The sequence below is a fragment of the Pleurodeles waltl genome, chromosome 10 (genome assembly GCF_031143425.1).
Source record: "Pleurodeles waltl isolate 20211129_DDA chromosome 10, aPleWal1.hap1.20221129, whole genome shotgun sequence".
NCBI classification, from domain to species: Eukaryota; Metazoa; Chordata; class Amphibia; order Caudata; family Salamandridae; genus Pleurodeles; species Pleurodeles waltl.
The window spans coordinates 727,593,463-727,613,775 of NC_090449.1; the positions used below are offsets into that span (position 1 = coordinate 727,593,463).

Sequence of the window (20,313 nt, forward strand, 5' to 3'; positions counted from 1 at the left end):
AGGAACAGCCAGCGATTTTGCATACCTGCTAAGCAGGACTCAGCAACAAGTCCACAAATGGGAACTACAGCATGCAGTACTTCAAAATTGGGGAACACCTCACATAGACCTATTCTGCAGAGCAGAAAACTCAAAATTCCAAAACTTTGCTTTCCAGGTACCCATACCCCCAGTCCAAGGGCAATGCCCTATGGATCAGCTGGTCAGGCATATTTACTTGTGCTTTTCCACCTCTCCCACTCATTCCGTTCCTAGTATTCAAATTCAAACAAATGTCTCTCAAAATGATCCTGGTAGCACTCACATGGGCTCGCCAGCCGTGGTTTACAACTTTACTGGATCTCTTCCTAGTACCTCACAAAGACTTCCCAACAGACCTGACCTTCTTACACAGAATTTACAACAGATAAGACAACTGGATCCCAAATCACTCAACCTTGCGATATGGCTCCTGAAGTCGTAGAATACAGTTACCTGCATGGACATTCTAAAACGGTCACGTAGATCAACTAATAGAGCCTATTATGCAGCTAAATGGGCAACTAAATGAAAAAGGGACTGTATGTTACTCTCAATCTAAACACATTTATCCACTAACACCATCAGTGCAAGATATTTTTTGCTATTTGCTTCACCCTCAGAAAGCTGATTTAGCTTACACATCAATTCAGTTACACTTAGCTGCAATTGCAACCTATTTACAAAATAGACAACATACTTCTTTATTTAAAACACCAGCCATTAAAGCTTTCATGGAAGGTCTTAAAAAAGTAATCCCACCCAGGCTACCCCCAGTGCATACCTGGAGTCTTAATATTGTACTCGCTAGGCTCCTGGGACCTCCATGTGAACCTCTTCATGCATGTTGTAGGAAGCTGGCCTGATGTGTGGTGGACACTGATGGTGTTATCACTCAATACCAGGTCCATGTATCCTGTATTAGTGAAGTGTAGGCAGTGTCTAGGAAGCCAGGGCTCTCTAGAGGTAGCTGTGGATGAGCAGCCAAGACTTATCTTGGAGACATCCAAAGCTTATGCAATACCACTATAGCCACATAGCACTCTCACAGATGAAAGAACCACACAGTGTTGCAAAAAACTAAAGGTACTTAATTATGGTAGCACAAATACTAGAATACTAACGGGCAGTCCCTCAACTGGAGGTAAGTAAACACACTATTATATACACATTAGCAATCAGTAAATAACATAAAAAGCAGTAAGCACTGGCAAAAGTATAGGTAAACAGTGAGGGCCCTAGGGGAGGGCCAAACCATATACTAAGAAAGTGGGATGTGAAAGGCAGCCCCCCCCCAACAATGTGGAATCAGTAGAAGGGAGCTGAAGGAACTAGGGACCCCAAGAGGTGAGTACCATAGTGACCCCCAGCGACCAGGAGAGGAGAGGTAATTACCTGGTTTTCCCCAAAACCAACTGGAGGACTTTGAAAAGGATTGTGCAAGACCCAAACAAGACTGGAAGAACCCAAAGGTAGATTCTGGCAAGAGAGGGTCTGCAAAGAAAGGGGACCAAGTCCAGTTCGTGATGGAGTGTCTGGTTGTGGCAGGAGCCACTGTTCACCCTTCTGTGGATGCAGGACCAGGTCGACGAGGAATGAAGAACACAAGCAGTGTAGCACAGGAGATGAAGAGGAGTTCCTGAAGTGATGCAGGTGGTGTCCCACGTCGTCCGTCGGGTTGCAGTTGGCCAATGCTGCTGGAGAACGACCAACAAGCCTTGGCAAATGCAAAAGAAAAAGAAGACAAGTTGCAAGGCCCAGTGGACTCGACCCAAGGAGGGGAGTCTGGGGTGACCCTCAGCAGTCGGGACAGTCACAGGAAGAGGAGGCAGCCCCGACAGGCAACACGCTGGCAGCAGGCACAGGAGTCTCAGTGAGGCCCAAACAGCACACCTAAAGAGCAGTCCCACGTCACTGGAGCAGCAGGAAGGACACTGTGCTTTGCAGGAAGAAGTGCTGGGATGAGCCTACACGGAGCCTGAAGATCCCTTAGAGGAGGAGCAAACAAGCCTTGGTAGCTGCAAGAGTGGTGGTGCACAGGGATACTGTCCTGCAAGGAGAGGCAAGGGCTTACCGTCTCCCAAATGGGACAGCTGGCAGAGAGTACCAAAGGGACCACTCCAGACCACCACCTGTGATACAGGATTCACACAGTTTCAGAGGAGAGCAGGTCCACGCAGCCAGTCGTTGTTGCAGTTGGTGCCTGCAGATGCAGGGGAGTGACTCTACTTCAAGGGAGATTCCTTCTCACTTTTTGGTGCAGGCTGGAGTCGACCTCAGAGGATGCACAGCCAGGAAATGTTGCAGTTGCAGGATGGAGCGGGAGAAACAATGCTGCAAAGAGGCTTTGTCGCTGGAGTTGCAGATTGTTGGTTCCTGAAGTGTCCAGTTGCGGTTCCAGTGGCTGGAAGATAAAGTAAATGATGCAGAGGAGTCCTGCTGGAATCTTGCATGTCGGATCTGAGAACTCACCCAAGAAGGAGACCCTAAATAGCCTTAAGGGGGGGAGTGGTCACCTGCGAGGTGACCACGTATCAGGAGGGGGTGTGGCGTCACCTGTCTGACCTAGCCACTCAGATGCTCCCAGGGGCCTCTGCACCCCTCTCAAGCCATGTCAAGGGGAGAGGGTGTTGCCTTCCTCTCCCATAGGAAGTCCTTTGTTCTGCCTTACCCTGCTTGAGCTGGTCAGGCAGCAGGAGGGCAGAAACCCCGTCTGGAGGGTGGCAGCAGCGCAGGCTGCTTGCAAAACCCTGAAAGACTAGTAGGAGCAATACTGGGTGGTCCTCTAAGGAGCACCCAAAGTGCATGGAATCATATAACCAATACTGGAAACAGGGTTTGATTCCGACATGTTTGATACCAGACATGCCCAGGTTCGGAGTTATCATTATATAGCTGGACACAGGTAGTGAGTGACCTGTGGCCACTATGCAAGTAAAATGGCTTCCCTGCACTTATAAAGTCTAGTGCATTGGAACTGGTGTTCGTACAGGCACCTCTGCTTGTGTGGGGGTGCCTTCACACGCAGGAACTTGCACCCTACCCTCTGGTCCAGGAGGGCCTAAAACAGGGTAGACTTACAGTGACCTGGTGCAGTGACCTGTATTGAAAGACTCATTTTGCATGAGCTCCCATGGATGGCACAATACATGCTGCAGCCCATGGGGAACCCCTGGTGCCCAAATGCCCTGGGTACCTAAGTACCATGTACTAGGGACTTGTATGGCGGCACCAGTATGCCATTGGTAGGGTGTGCAAAGTTTACTTGTATACTGTAGTTCCCCAGTATTGATATCTTTCATAGTCACATGCGACACACCCTCTTTCCCAGTACGGGCTCATCTCAGCAAAGATATAAAACACTCCTGTGTGAGAAATCTGAGATAGGGTGGTCTTTGAAGGCAGTGGTGTTGGCTATCCTGTGCTCTGGCTGAAGGTTTTTCTTTTGTGGTGATCTAGATAGATTAGCAATGTTGCTTCTCTAAACTATTAAAGCATAGCATAGCTTTTGTACTTCTTATCATAATATCGCCAAACTCCTGCCTCGACAGCGATGGTGATTCAAGCATGTGGAGCTATGAAAAGCTATCAGTGCCAGGGAACTATAGAATATATGGTAAGGAGTTTGTTTTTTTACTAAACATTTCTTAATTGGTTTCAAGTGCTTCATAAAAATTCCCAGTGCGCCTTACTATCTGTGCACTTGTGAAACAGTTTGTCACATGGAATGATTTGTGAAATTTCATACAAAGAAATTTACATCTATGTTTTGTGATTTCATCTGTGAAATGAAATTACACTGAAGTCTTGTAACTAAGCATATGATTTTCATTTTAGTTGGTACGAGATAATGCAGATCTTCGGTGTGAACTTCCTAAGCTGGAGAAACGACTTAGGGCTACAGCTGAACGAGTTAAAGCCTTAGAATCTGCACTAAAGGAAGCCAAAGAAAATGCATCTCGTGATCGTAAACGATACCAACAGGAAGTCGACCGTATTAAGGAAGCAGTGAGATCCAAGAATATGGCACGAAGGGGGCATTCCGCACAGATTGGTTAGTAACAAATTAAGCACTTTAAAGGTTTCATTTCTATATCATAATGGTGTAATTGTTCGTTCCATAACCTTCATACATCTATGTATTCATTTTTATTTGATACACATTTATGTTTGCCACCATCATTCATCATCATGACAGTAACATTAATATTCAATGTGGCTGTAAAAGGACCAATGAACAGCGATAGACCTAAAACCATTTATCTGTAACACTATCAAGGGACATACATTTACACATTGTTTATCAATCTTCCACCTTTTATCCTCACAAGCTTCCAGATTATGAACTCTGCCAGACAGTCTCAGCAAAAACATTTCAGGGTTGATGAAAAGCACCTGATTCCTTCACTGGAAGAAGGAGCACACCGCTGGCAGATCGGCATGCATTCTCCCAACGTGTTATGGAATGTCCTGTTCATGTTTTTCAATTACAAATAAGTGCCTTTGCTGTCAATGTTGTCAAAGCCATTGCTCGTTGCATTCCAACACTTGTGTTTCTAGGTTGTTTACCCATCTTCAGAGGAGGTAGTAGTCATGCTGAGGGTGCCTAAAGAGCCACTTTTGGGGCCAGATGTTCAACACTTTTTGCATGTCGCAAACAGCGAATTTAGCTGTTTGCGACGTGCAAAAAGCACATTGATGCCCAATCCCCATTTTGCGAGTCAGTAACCTGGTTACCGACTCGAAAAACAGGACTGCGAGTCGCAATTAGGAAGGGGTGTTCCCTTTCCTAATTGCGTGTCACAGCCCGATGCTGTATTGTTTTGTGACCGCGGTCGCAAAACAATCGCAGTTACCACCAGTATCACACTGGTAGTAACCCATTCGCAAAAGGGAAGGGGTCCCCATGGGACCCCTTCCCCTTTGTGAATGGCATGAAAAAATGAAACAAAAACGTTTCAATTTTTAGTTTTGTAATGCATCTCGTTTTCCTTTAAGGAAAACGGGCTGCATTCCAAAAAAAACTGCTTTATTTAAAAGCAGTCACAGACATGGTGGTCTGCTGTCTCCAGCAGGCCACTATCCCTGTGAGTGCCACCACTCGCAAGGGGGTTGCAAATTGCAACCCACCTCATTAATGTTAATGAGGTGTGCCTTTGCGGCCCCCTTGCGAGTCCCAGATGGTGTCAGGGACACCATCCTACATTCTGGATTGCGAGTCGCAATCCAGATTTTTACTACATCTGGCCCTTAGTTTATAAAGTGTAGTACTACTCTCGAGCATTCAGGTGCATCCCTTTGAGGCTCATTAGCCTTAGGAATCTGGAGGAGCCCAACAATCAAAATGAGTGGGGGGGAGCACATTTCCAGCTAGTATGCAGAAACACTTTGTCCAGGAATACACAGAAATACCAATACTAGCTGCACCAGCTGATGGTGAACACTCCACCCCTCCCCCACAGGTTCCCCTTTTCCCAGTATTAGTATAACTCCTCTAGCAGGTTTTAGACAGATGAACATTGGAAGACTCCTGTTAGAGTTTGAGTGATACTTGACATAATGAAATACAAGCAACATTTCAAGCACTTCAAAACAGGTAATTACCTAGTACCACATATCCTGGAACGCACAGAAATACTAGCGCTGCCTGTACCAACCTTTTCCTTACTTGTGAGTCACTGAAAAGTAGATATTTGGAACTGGAATTACCACAAGGAATGTTCCTTCATTTTTTTTCCATAAAGCATTTTGTTAGTATTTGAACAGAAATGAATTCCATTGGAATTCCCCACTAGCGTGCTGTAGACCAGTGGTTCCCAACCTTTTGACTTCTGTGGACCCCCACTGTATCATTACTGGAACCCAAGGACCCCCACTGAATCATTAGTGGAATCCAGGGACCCCCCATTACTGAAAGCTGGGGAGCTAATGTGTTAATATTATTTAATTTTCTAAGCAGTCGCAGACCCCCAGGGGTCCCTGGACCACATGTAGGGAACCACTGCTGTAGACTATAAATTAACAATCAGCTGATGGGGTTATAGCACACCAGTACTTCAGTTATTTTCAGTACTACTGTTAGTTTTTCTGTTAGCGGCTTATGATTTTCCCCCACCAGCAAGAAAAGGCAAGCCCTCTATTCTTGTGTTGTTCCATACAGCAGAATGGCCTAGAGTCAAGTGTGGTGAAGGTAGTATTGACTCCACCGAGCCATTGGCTTAAGGAAGCCAACCAGCAGGCTCCAAAATTTATCAAATTGAGTGATTGTGCCTTGGATTGTGTGTGTGATTCTCTTTAATGCCAGAGTGTGAGGATATCCAATGTGTCCCCAATGGAGTTTCTTTCTTTTTCAATGTTATAAGTCCCTTAGCTGAACTTAGTAGATGCTATATTAATGTTTTTGAACTCTAACCCTCTTCCCTCCCTCTGGTTTCACTACAAACACCACAATTTTGCCCGACCCTCGGAGATTCAGACCTGGCAGAATCTTGTTGATATGACTGAGCTTTCCTTTCCAAAAAGTTTGTATTGCTTCATGCTCTCACCATATAGGTAGGTAGCTAGTATAACGTTATTCAGTTTTTTTTTTCTTCCTTACAATCATAAAAGTGCACACGAAAAAAGAAGCAATCATGAGAAAGACTCTGACTCCTTATATAAAGGAAAGTGCATCCCCAAAAATATGAAGTTTACAATACATGTATGAAAGGCTTACACTTTCACAGAAGCTGAATAACAATATATATAGCCAGCTCAGGTGAACCCCTAATTAATAAACATCCTCACGGAGGAAAGTTTAAAGTGCCCGTGCAAAAGCATTTCATAGAACAACCATAAAAGTCTTGAGTATTTACAAGACTATAGACAGTCAGTGAGAAGATATACAATCCAGATGAACAAACTGAGCTCAAATACAATATTCCAGATCAAAAGCATGATAGAAAAAAGCACATGTTGGTAAAAGTTGTAGAAACAGAAGTGTGGGTTTTACCTTCCTAAAATTCATGGGTAAAAGTAATTGGTGAATATATATTGATGGTGTAAAGTACTAATTCTGGGACAGATCATCACTCTGGAGGATGTCTGGGAATGAGATTTTGTCACAAGCACACACTTGCAGTTCATATTCCTTTATCAACCCTCTTAGAAAACATCAAATGATGAAACAAGTTTAACCTAAAATAGGTCCACAACCTGTGATAGTAACTGGACGTGCCCAAGTTCAAATAAGGTTCCATCCCGCTAACAAATTTTACCAAGATATATTTGCGCATCGAGGACTTGGTCAGAGGAGAAGCCTCTTGTTCTGCTGCCAACTCAGAAAAAAGGCCTGCCTTAACCAAGCAATATCTCCTTTCACTATGCTTTGAAGGTCAAAAAGTAGTTCAGGTGTGCCCAGCTCTATAAAATTTCTCCTAGTGTAAAGCAGGCACGGAGTTTGGGACATATTATCTAGACCCATGAAGTCTCACTTCATTAATTTTTCAAGATTTAGTTTGTCCTTCAACCAAAGGGAACCCATAATAGAAGGGGGCAGGGGACGAATAAAATCGGAAGTTTAACCGTCCCCAATTCTTCATGAGCAATTTCACTGGGAATTCCCTGAGGGTTATTTAAAAGACCTCTCCATTGAGTTGCCAAAACCCTAACCGTGTTTGAGAAAATCAAGAGAAAGCCCAGAATACAGGAAAAATTAGATGTAATCATCTCCTTTTTACAGTTTAAGCACAGTTTTATAAATGTCACTAGCCCACTTTAGCTGTGCCATGAGTCGAAGAGGTGGCATTGGAAGAAAACGTGGCATAGCATTGGAAGCAAATGTGGCATAACAATCTAAATGTATAGTCTCATCTGTATCCCATGTCTCCTGAAGACCGATGATATCAAAAGTGCCTAGCAATTGGATCCACTCCTCATTATCTAATTTCCCTTGAACTCCCACAATATTCCAACTTAACGACCTTAGGGTGTTGGGAGAGCTCAGCTCGTTAGACGTAACAATCTTACCCCAGGGCATGTCAGTATTGAGTATTTAACTCAATGGTACAAAACACGTACTCAGTAGTAAGCTGAAAACCTTCCCCTCATGACAGAAACTACCCAAGCCCTCCTCCAATCCAGCACACTCTCCAGACCATGATGATTTCATCAAAGAGAGAGAGAGGTCAAGATTTACCCTGCCAGACAACCAGTGTGTGACTTTAGTTTTGAGCTGCTGGTAACTCTGATTCTTCTTGCTTGTGGTGGAGGAAGGGTCTGTGGGACGGTGGTCAAAACTAGAACATACGAGGTGGATGCAGGATGAAGTCCCCAAAATAACTTCAGAAGATTTAATCCATGCCCTCCCTTGGTGCCCTTGAACTATGTTTTGAATAGTTTTGTGAAGAGAATTCTTGCTATTAGAATCACAGGCCCCCCGCACCTGGGGGTCCCTTGCAGTGTGGGATGGGGTGGTGGAATAGTATTGGCTGTGTTGTCAGACTAAAGAGCAACGCTCCTCTACCACCTTTCCATCTCTACTAATTGAGATGGACATTACACACTGGAGTGATCTTGCAAGGAAGCTCTCAAATTGTTGGGGGTGCCAACGGCCCATAGCAAGATGGCCGCACTTTAGTGTAGCTCTGCCTGCCTAAGTTACACAGTGCCTCCCAAAGTGTTAAAGCAGGAGAGAAGACATTTATGGCCCCGTTCTAATTGGTAGTGGCCCACCTGCACTGCAACAACGGCCCATGTCTGCTGACTGCATGGGCTGTACGAGGAGAATAGGCCACAGAAAGCGGGGAGAATGGGAAGGCACCAGTGCTTCAGGGACCCCGGCGGCACTCTGGGGGAACCACGTGGCGAGCGGTGAGGTGGAGACCAATGCAGCATGACTCCAGGCCAATGAGGCGGGAAAGTCGGCCTGCAGCTGTGGAAAGTAAAGGCACGGACCTCCCAAGGAAGCCCTGCAGCTGCATTGGAATAGGCTGCCGGGCCCATTAACATTATTACGTTCACCCATAAGTAACCTGGTGAGGGGCAGCAGGTGGGAAATAACATCCTGGAGTCAAGGTGGTGGATCCTGGTACAGATGGGTCGCCTGGAGGTGGGCTGAACAGTGTGAATAAAACTGAACGACGCAGATGAAGAGGGAGGGATGACTGTCTTGATCCTGTGGGAAGCATGTCCTGGCACGCACTGCAAGGCGTGTATAATAGATCTCCCCGACAGAGTACAGACAGCAGGTGGAGGACAACGCTAAACTAGGTGCAGGAGCGAGTGTTGATTGTGCCACACATCTTAGGCCTGGTCTTCGCAGAGTGTACTCAGCACCAGCTACCCAACTGACTGAGCTGCTGGGTTTGAGTGTAGCACTTCCCCCACTTCCTCATCCTGCTGTTTGATGCCAAGGCCTGGGGAAGAGTATCTGATGGGCATGCAAGGAACATAGTGTGGATAAGTGCTACAAGAGGCCTCTGTAGGGGTGTGCTGACCACTTGCTTACAAATCTGATTTTCAAAGGGGCTGGGCTGTTTAACAGTGCGTGACTGACACATACATGCACTTGAAAAGGGTTGAACATAGGACACGTGCTCCACCATACAAAACTACTCTAGCCAGCACCATCAGACCCTAAGAAACCTGCCTCTTCCATAACGAACTGCGAGCAGCAAGTCCAAATCGCACAGTACATACTTGAGGTGGGGTCAACCGCAAGATCGCAGACATGAAAAAGACTGCCAGAAATCAAATATGCCTCACGTTCGAGTCCCAGTGAGCCACCAAATTTTCGCAGGACCCACAGAGCGCTCTTTGCAGACACTTAGGATGCAACTGTCCTAGAGTCTACTCTAATGGCTAAGCAACAAAGCCTCCAATCAATAGACATGAAGATTTACTCTCTAAATATAGGAATGGATGATATGGCTGCCAAATTAGACAAGCAATTCTCACGAATCACAGAGGCAGAATAGCAGCTATTTACAGAGGAGAATGACCTTCAGAGGAGGAGGGCAAAATGTTTAGACATGGAGAAAGTACTTGTGGTCACTGTATGAAGCTGGTTCTGTATATACTATATCAAAGTGAGATATTGTGTGCACAGAGTCCAGAGGTTCCCCAAGAGGCTTGACAGAGAAAATAATAGATAATACTAACGCTCTTTTTGTGGTAGTGTGGTTGAGCAGTTAGGCTTAGCAGAGGGTAGTGTTAAGCATTTGTTGTACACACACACAAGCAATAAGTGAAAACACGCACTCAATGACTTAACTCTAGGCCAGTAGATTTTTATATAGAAAAATATTCTTTTGTTTATTTATTTTTAGAACCACAAGGTTCATTTAGCAGGTAAGTACATTAAATGAAAGGTACTTTGCTTAGTAATACTTAGGATTCTGAATAGAATCAGTATTTGTAGGAACATGCTTCTCCTGGCATGGTTACCCCCTAACTTTCGGCCTTTTGTTGATGCCAGTTATGATTGAAAGTGTGCTGGGACCCTGTTAACCAGGCCCCAGCACCAGTGTTCTTTCCCTAAACTGTACCTTTGTCTCCACAATTAGCATAACCCTGGCACACACATAAGTCCCTTGTAAGTGGTACCCCTGGTACCAAGGGCCCTGTGGCTAGGGAAGGTTTCTAAGGGCTGCAGCATGTATTATGCCACCCTGGGGACCCCTCTCTAAGCACATGCACGCTGCCTCACAGCTTGTGTGTGCTGGTGGGGGGAAAATTATTAAGTTGACATGGCATTCCCAGTCGGTGGCTGCCCCAAGAAGCCCCCCTGTGCCCTACCTGCATCACCAGAGTGACCCCCAGGTCCCTCCATTGTTTTCAACAACAAACCCGACACCTACTTTGCACACTGCAACCGGCCGCCCCTGTGCCGCCTGTGTGTTCCCAACCCCTCCGCCCCGTGCTCTACAAAACCCCTGTGGTCTGCTCCCCGAGGACGCAGGTACTTACCTACTAGCAGACGGGAACCAGAGCACCCCCCTGTTCTCCAATGGTGCCTATGTTGTTTGGGCCCTCCTTTGACCTCTGCACCTGACCGACTCTGTGTTGCTGGTGCTCAGGGTTTGGGGATGCCTTGAGCCCCCAACTCTGGGCTAACTATGCCCAAGAGACTGAACTTGTAAGTGCTTTACTTACCTGAGAAACTAAACAATACTTACTTCCCCCAGGAACTGTTGATTTGTGCACTGTGTCCACTTTTAAAATAGCTTATTGCCATTTTTGCCAAAACTGTGTGTACTACTGTTTTAAATCAGAATTCCATACTTACCTGTGTAAAGTACCTTACAATTTATGTACTTACCTACATTCTGAATCTTGTGGTTCTAAAATAAGATAAGAAAATATATTTTTCTATATAAAAACCTATTGGCCCCCTTTGACCCCTGGTCAGACACACCTGTGTATCCATGATGTGGACACAGGTGACAGTTTACCTGTCAAGAATAAAATATTCAGACAGTCTGACCAAGTCAAGGAAAGCATCAAAGTGGAAGTCCACAAGATGCTGGAATTGGGAGTGATAGAGCACTCTGACAGTCCCTGGGCTAGCCCATTGGTCTTGGTTCCCAAACCTCCCACCAAAGATGGAAAGAGAGAGATGAGGTTTTGTGTGGACTACAGAGGGTTCAGCTCTGTCACCAAGACAGATGCTCACCCCATTCCAAGGGCAGATGAGCTCATTGATAAATTAGGTGCAGCCAAATACTTAAGTACCTTTGACTTGACAGCAGGGTACTGGCAAATCAAAATAGCACCTGGAGCAAAAGAAAAGACAGCATTCTCTACACCTGATGGGCATTATCGGTTTACTGTTATGCCCTTTGGCTTATAGAATGCCCCTGTTATCTTCCAAAGGTTGGTGAATCAAGTCCTTTACTGCAGCATATCTAGATGATATTGTGTCTTTAGCTCCAACTAGCAGGATCACCTGGTCCACCTGAAGAAAGTTTTGTAGGCCCTGCAAGAAGCAGGCCTCTCTATCAAGGCATCAAAATGTCAGATAGGGCATGGTACTGTGGTTTACTTGGGACACCTGGTAGGTGGAGGCCAAGTTCAGCCACTTTAACCCAATATCCAGACTATTCTGGACTGGAAAGCTCCAAAAACCCAGACTCAAGTAAGGGCATTCCTTGGTTTGTCTGGGCACTACAGGAGGTTTGTGAAGGGGTATGGATCCATAGTGACACCCCTCACAGAACTTACCTACAAGAAAATGCCCAGAAAAGTTAACTGGACCATGGACTGTCAAAAGGCCTTTGACGCCCTAAAAGAAGCTATGTGCTCAGCACCTGTTTTGAAAGCTCCAGATTATTCAAAGCAGTTCATTTCACAGACTGATGCTTCTGAGCATGGGATAGGAGCAGTTCCACCCCAAACAAATAATGGAGTTGACCAGCCTGTTGCTTTTATTAGCAGGAGGTTACGCCCCAGGGAGCAGCGTTGGAGTGCCATTGAGAGGGAGGCCTTTGCTGTGGTTTGGTCCCTGAAGAAGTTGAGACCATACCTATTTGGTACTCACTTCACAGTTCAAACTGACCACATACCTCTCAGATTGCTTATGCAAATGGACTTTGTAGTGGAACACAGACCTGGGACTGCCCATGCCAATGCTGATGGCCTTTCCAGGTTCTTCCACTTAGTAAATGAAGACTCTCTTGGGAAAGGTTAGTCTCATCCTCTTTCTTTTGGGAGGGAGGGGGGGTGTAGGGAAATGCCTCCCTTGGCATGGTTACCACCTAACTTTTTTGCCTTTTGTTGATGCTAGTTATGATTGAAAGTGTGCTGGGACCCTGCTAACCCTGGTACCAGACGCCCTGTTGCCAGGGAAGGTTTCTAAGGGCTGCAGCACATATTATGCCAACCCGATGACCCCTCACTAAGCACATGTACACTGCCTAACAGCTAGTGTATGCTGGTGGGGAGAAAATGACTTAAGTCTACATTGCACTCCCCTCAGGGAGCCATGCCCACATCCCACTGCCTGTGGCATAGGTAAGTCACCCCTCTAGCAGGCCTTACAGCCCCAAGTCAGGGTGCACTATACCACAGGTGAGGGCATAGTTGCATGAGCACTATGCCCCTACAGTGTCTAAGCCAAATCTTCGACATTGTAACTGCAGGGTAGCCATAAAGAGTATATGGTCTGGGAGTCTGCCTGGCCAAGAAGCAACCCCCTCAGGGCTTGCGTGCTCATTCCCCAGAGCAACTGCTTCTTCTACTGCGTTAGCACACGGAGTTCCTGTCCTGGATATCTGTCAGGCAGCTACGTGGGCGTCTCTGCACACGTTTGCTAAGCATTACTGTCTGGGCAGTCAGGTCCGTCGCGACGGCTACTTTGGTCGTTTGGTCCTGCAGGACTTTCTAGTATGATCTTAGTTTGAAGCCCACCACCGAGGATGGCATTGCTTGGGTATCTATTCTAAGGTAAGGAATCTACAACTAGAAGTCTCTATCAGATGTACAAGTTACTTACCTTCTGTAACGAAATATCCGGTAGAGACATATTCTAGTTGCAGATTCCTTACCGCCCACCCATCTTCCTTGCTTGCGAACTGATTCCCAGGGACAGGGATTGCCCCCCTTTCAGGTCCTTAGCTCTGGCGCACCAATATCAGTGTTCTTAGCGGCTCTGCGGTCTGGCGTTGAAAGTCGTTAAAAGAAACTGACGTCACTGTGCGAGAGTGGCGTCTATGTACTACTCCCGACGTCATCACGGCGACCACGACGCCTGCGGAGTCGACTGACGCCACCTACCAACTCGCAAGGGTATTGCTGGAAGAAAAAAATCTCCGGATCCAGTCTGACGCCTGGGGGAAAATTCTAAGGTAAGGAATCTGCAACTAGAATATGTCTCTACCAGATATTTTGTTACCGAAGGTAAGTAACTTGTACATTCTCTTCCAGGGGATCCTCATCAATAGTCATAAACATTGAATATTCCCGCCCTTGTGCGGGGACCCCGGAGCATATATAAAATACACACATATTAACATGTGTAAAAAACAGCAATGCAGGCTATAATGTTAAAAACAGGCTAAAATGCTTTATTTCTATGAAGTTTTTTTTATTTTATTTTTTTATATTATAAAGCTACAATAGAGAATAAATATCTACCCAAGCCCCTCAAACTAGGCTTAGGGAAGTAAGCAGCAGCAAATTCTAGAGAAAAAGAGAAAAAACTGCATTGAAAACCAATGAAGCATTCTTAGCCAATAGGCTGCATGCAGGTTAACACAGGAGAACCATAAAAACTTTGGCACCGTGCCTTTAAGACCCTGAGCACCTCCAGTATCCCACCATGCCTCAGGGGTGAAGGAAAGGTGACAGTTGGTTCACAGTTAGGTCAGTTCTTTTTTCCGGCTTCTTCTGAGAGGATCCTGGAGCATTGAGCTCTCAGTTTTTCTGAGTTTTTCTCAGAAAAATTCTTTTTAAAAAAAAGCGTTTTTTCATTTTTCACTCGACAAATAATATCTTTGTCTGAGCTAGGAAGGTTTTTTCTGACAGAAAAATGCCTTCTCTTTTTGTCAAATGCCCTGCTTGTGGGAAGAAGAAGGCCCAGTCAGATCCCCACTCTCTGTGCATAGTGTGCCTGCCTCAGAGTCACTGCCCTGACACTTGTAAGTACTGCAAGAACATGTCTAGGAGGACTCTGAAAGACAGAGAGAAGATCCGACTTCATGGGCTTCAGGAGAGGAAAAGAACATCGTCTTCCTCACTTCCCAGACAGCCAGAAGGCCATTCTCAGGAGAGAATGGCCCGGTCGACGTCGACAGGTAGGAAAGTGCCTGTTTGTTCACCGTCGACGTCGTCGCTACCACCGCCTCACCGGCATAGATCGCCGTCGACGGCGACACACCCGACGTCGAAGGGAACGGCGTCGAGGGAACATCAGAGCAGGGGCAGGTCTCCGTCGACGGCAACCCGCCGATCGACGTCGAGCCATCGCCGGCGTGCCCGGTCGCCGCCAAAGGCTGTGCGCTCCCCGACGTCAGGACACACGACGTCGAGATCACCACGACGGCACGAGAAACATCCGCCGTCGACCTCCCATCGCTCCACGTCGAGGCACACGACGGCGAGCAGGTCGAGGTCCAAGGAGCGTCGTTTGACGTCAAGACACTCAACGTCAAGGCACTCAACGTCGAGGCAGGACCAACCGGCTGGGTGCCCTTCGACGTCGAAACAGCCATCGACATCGACGCAGGTTTTACCTGTCCCACAGGGAGCAGAACATCGCCCCACGCCAGACAAGGCGCCATCTCCAGTGGTCTCCATACCGATCGACTCTTCTCGGTCAAGAGCGGCATCATCTGGGCATGTCTCGCCCATCAATCTATCTCCGAGATGGCTGGAGAGCCTCAACAGACCAGCGGCCTCCCCAGATTCGCAGTATTCGCGAATGTATTCACCTACTGCCTCCCTGCCAAGAATGCCATCACCGACAGCCAGGGCAGAACGGGCTCGTTCAGCTCCTCGGCAACCGACCGCGAGGCCTAGACGCTCTGCTACAGCGTCTCGCAGCAGATCTCGCTCTCAACGGAGATCCAGGTCGCGGTCAAGGAGAAGATCACCCTCTTGGTCTTCATCAGGTTCTTCTGTCGGGCGTTACTCACCCACCCTTACAGATTCACCACCTGCTAGAGTCTCACCGGTGGATGATATTACCACATTCAACGAGGTGTTGCTAAGAGGGGCGCAGAAACTCAACATAGAGGTTCCAGAACCATCTACCTCCTCATCGATCATCTTTGAGACTTTACAACAGAGATCAGCGTCGAAAAAGTTGCTGCCTCTAGTGCCTGGCTTGCTGCAGCCAACCATGGACACTTTTCGGGCCCCAGCATCGCTTAAGTCTGTCCCGGCTAGGATTCTTAAGAAATACAAGGCTCCAGAACAAGACCCTTTATTCCTTAGAAAGGATCCGCCACCGGACTCGGTGATCATAGCTGCCGCCCGTAAGACCCACGCGGTGGCATCTTCATCCACGGTACCCCCGGATAAAGAGAGCAGGCATCTAGACTCTCTAGGGAGGAAGATATGCGGGACGGCGGCTTCAGCAATGAATGTCTCCAGTGCGTCTGCGCTCCTGGGCAGGTACGATCGTTCTCTGTGGGATTCCCTCAGTAGATTTACAGAAAAATTGCCCAGAGAAGACAGACAAGATTTCCAGGAGATACTACAAGAAGGATGCCTGGTATCCAACCAGGTTATCAGCGCGGCAGCGGATGGGGCGGATTTGGCTGCTCATGGGTACGCACATGGTATCTGTGCGAGGAGATCTTCCTGGCTGAGGCTCACTGGCTTGAAACAGGAAGCACAACAACGCATCCTGAATCTCCCATTTGCCGGGAACTCTCTATTCGGTGCCCATGCAGACGAAGAGATGGCCCGCATGAAGACAGAGGTGGATACCTTGAAGGCGGTGGGCCTCGAAAGAAAGAAAGATTTCAGGAGGAGGTACAGGCCGTATGATAGGCGCCCTTTCCAGCAGAGGGTTCAAACCCCTCATTGGGCGCAAAGGTCACAGCAGCGACAGGGACGACCTCTTTTTCAACGAAGAAACACAAGGGAGCGAGGGTCAAGCAGACCTCAACAATCCACTCCGAAAGCACCCACCAAGCAATGAAATCTCGCTTCCCTCGACACTGTACACCACTCCGGTGGGGGGAAGTATTACGGCTTATCTTCACGAGTGGCACTCTATCACAAGAGACAAATGGGTGCTCAATATTGTCGAACATGGCTATTCTCTTCTTTTCAAACAGCCTCCACCACACTTGCCACCAACCAAAGACAATCCATCTCATCTCAACTTGCTACGCAAGGAGGCTCTCGCCCTCCTAAGAAAGAATGCCATAGAAAAAGTTCCACCTGCACGAAGAGGACAGGGGGTCTACTCCCGTTACTTTCTAGTGGCAAAGAAGGGTCGAGAGGGCGTTTTCAGGCCAATCCTGGATCTACGGCTGCTGAACAAATACATAAGGAAGCAGAAGTTCAGAATGCTAGCGCTTCACCAGATTTTCCCTCAACTGCATCAGGGAGACTGGATGTGCTCCATCGACCTGCAGGATGCGTATTTTCACATCCCAATAGCTCCAAAACATCGAAAATTCCTGCGCTTCCGAGTAGCGTTACAGCATTACCAGTTCAGGGTTCTACCCTTTGGCCTGAAATCTGCCCCAAGAGTTTTCTCGAAATGTATGGCAGTGGTGGCGGCACATCTCCGAAGACAAAGGATATACATATATCCATACCTAGACGACTGGCTACTAAAGGCTTCTTCTCCGGAGCAGGCGAGAAGCCATCGGGACATTGTACTAGGAGTTTGCGAAGCTCTAGGTCTTCAGGTCAATTACCAGAAGTCAACCTTGACTCCAACGCAGAATCTTCACTACCTAGGAGCTATCATAAGCACAGAACTACAAAAAGTGTATCCTTCGGAGGAACGACTATCCTCAATAAACAAGAAGTGCCAGGACCTGTTGAGAGCCAGCGCACCTACGGCACGTCAGGTGACATCACTGCTGGGCTCCATGGCATCGTGCATTTTTATTGTCCCAAATGCCAGACTCCACATGAGACCCCTCCAAGAGGCATTGGAGACCAACTGGAGCCAGAGAACAGGTCGCTGGGAGGACACGGTGCGGCTACCGGAGGTAGCACTTCAGTCATTGAGATGGTGGATGCGCAGACCTCACCTGTCAGTGGGTGCTCCGTTTCACCAGGTGCTTCCATCCGACACCCTAGTAACAGATGCATCTCTTCAGGGATGGGGGGCTCATCTGGGTCCTTTTCAAGCACAGGGTCTGTGGTCAGACAAGGAAAAGCAGTACCACATCAATCTGCTAGAACTCAGAGCGGTCCATCTCGCTCTCAAGTCCTTCATACCGCTAATTCAGGGGAAAACTCTCTTGATACAGACGGACAATACAACCACGATGTATTACTTGAACAAACAGGGGGGAACGAGGTCCCTACCCCTATCGCGAGAGTCCCAAGCGATATGGCATTGGCTCCTGGCCAGAGGAATGTCAATTACAGCAGTTCACCTGCCAGGTCAGCAGAACGTGGAAGCAGACTTTCTAAGCAGACACCTGGAGGACGTTCACGATTGGGTCCTGCACGGCGAAGTCGCAGAATACATCTTCGCGCAATGGGGTCGGCCTCAACTGGACCTCTTCGCAGACGAAGTAAACAAGAAATGCCCAGACTTCGCATCCAGGTTCTACCGTCCGGGATCTCGAGGGAATGCCCTGTTGATCGACTGGTCAGGGACATTTCTTTACGCTTTTCCGCCGATTCCCCTCATTCCGGCAGTGATCAGCAAACTTTACAGATCCAGGACCAGAATGATTCTTATAGCGCCGCAATGGCCCTGACAGTTCTGGTACACGGATCTCCTCAACCTGTCGGAAGAACCTCACAGGAGGCTGCCGTGCAGACCGGATCTTCTGAGCAGAATGGAGGGCAGGATTCTACATCCCAACCTACCCTCTCTGAGCTTAACAGCATGGCTCCTGAATTCCTGCAGTATGGGCACCTAGGACTCTCGCAGGAGTGCATGAGCATCTTGAAAGAGTCCAAACGACCTTCCACGCGGCGTTCCTACGCTTTTAAGTGGAAGAGATTCTACATATGGTGCTGTCAGAAAGGTCATAATCCCATACGGGCGCAGGAGGATGTCATACTGTCCTATTTGCTTCATCTAGCGAAATCCGGTCTGCAGGCATCATCTATTAAAGTACATTTGTCTGCTATTACTGCCTATCGCAAATCGCCTTCTCAGGAATCCTTCTTTACAAAACCTGTAGTCAAGGATTTCTTAGAAGGTTTGAAGAAAGTTTTTCCGCCAATTCGGAGGCCTTCTCCTCCATGGGAACTGAACATAGTCCTGGCAAAACTTATGGGCCCTCCTTTCGAGCCTATCCATAAGGCCTCTTTACAACACCTTACGTGGAAGATGGCTTTTCTAGTGGCCATCACTTCAGCGAGGAGGGTCAGTGAAATCCAGGCCTTGTCTGCAAAAGAACCGTACACGGTTTTTCATGACAATAGAGTGGTTCTGCGAACTCACCCATCTTTCCTTCCGAAGGTGGTGTCAGAATTCCATATTAATCAGACCATAACTTTACCGACGTTCTTTCCCAATCCGGAGACTCCGGCAGAGAAAGCATTGCACTCATTAGACTTGAAAAGAGTGCTGAAATTTTATCTGGACAAGACAAAATCGATTAGACACTCTAACCGCTTGTTTGTAAACTATGGTCATTTAAGGACAGGAGAGGCAGCTTCTAAGCGAACAATATCAAGATGGATAGTTTCTTGCATTGTTAATACTTACCAGCTAGCTAATAGACAATTGCTAGCGCGGCCTAGAGCGCATTCCACAAGGGGTAAAGCGGCTACTGCTGCTCTCCTTAACAATGTTCCGATATCTGAGATTTGTAAAGCTGCTACATGGAAGTCTGTCCATACGTTTACAAGACATTATTGTTTAGACTCAGATGCAAGAGCGGATGCCCAAGTGGGGCAGGCCTCTCTAAGAAATCTATTTGCGTAAGACATATCTATTCCTGCACTTCTATCGGACAGTCCGCTGGGTTTAGGGATGGGCTTGCTAATCTATTCAATGTTTATGACTATTGATGAGGATCCCCTGGAAGAGAAGGATAAGTTACTTACCTGTAAATCCTAGTTCTCTTCCAGGGGTATCCTCATCAAAGTCATAAACAACCCACCCTCCTCCCCGGACGCACGTCTCCTAGAAGTGCAGGACAGACTGTGTTTGAATCAGTTATACAAATTGTCACCGTAAAAAGAACTGACCTAACTGTGAACCAACTGCCACCTTTCCTTCACCCCTGAGGCATGGTGGGATACTGGAGGTGCTCAGGGTCTTAAAGGCACGGTGCCAAAGTTTTTATGGTTCTCCTGTGTTAACCTGCATGCAGCCTATTGGCTAAGAATGCTTCATTGGTTTTCAATGCAGTTTTTTCTCTTTTTCTCTAGAATTTGCTGCTGCTTACTTCCCTAAGCCTAGTTTGAGGGGCTTGGGTAGATATTTATTCTCTATTGTAGCTTTATAATATAAAAAAAAAAAAAAAAACTTCATAGAAATAAAGCATTTTAGCCTGTTTTTAACATTATAGCCTGCATTGCTGTTTTTTACACATGTTAATATGTGTGTATTTTATATATGCTCCGGGGTCCCCGCACAAGGGCGGGAATATTCAATGTTTATGACTTTGATGAGGATACCCCTGGAAGAGAACTAGGATTTACAGGTAAGTAACTTAT

At 47.1% G+C, this 20,313-nt stretch overlaps 1 protein-coding gene across 2 annotated transcripts in view; it reads left to right on the top strand.

Moving 5' to 3' along the window:
* The window catches only part of KIF5B (kinesin family member 5B), an 811,383-nt gene that overhangs the window by 653,596 nt on the left and 137,474 nt on the right, over positions 1-20,313 (top strand). For both annotated transcript variants that reach the window (XM_069211250.1, XM_069211252.1), the window contains exon 24: positions 3,856-4,072. In XM_069211250.1, the coding sequence (XP_069067351.1) occupies positions 3,856-4,072 (217 nt within the window). The remainder of the gene's footprint in view (positions 1-3,855; positions 4,073-20,313) is intronic.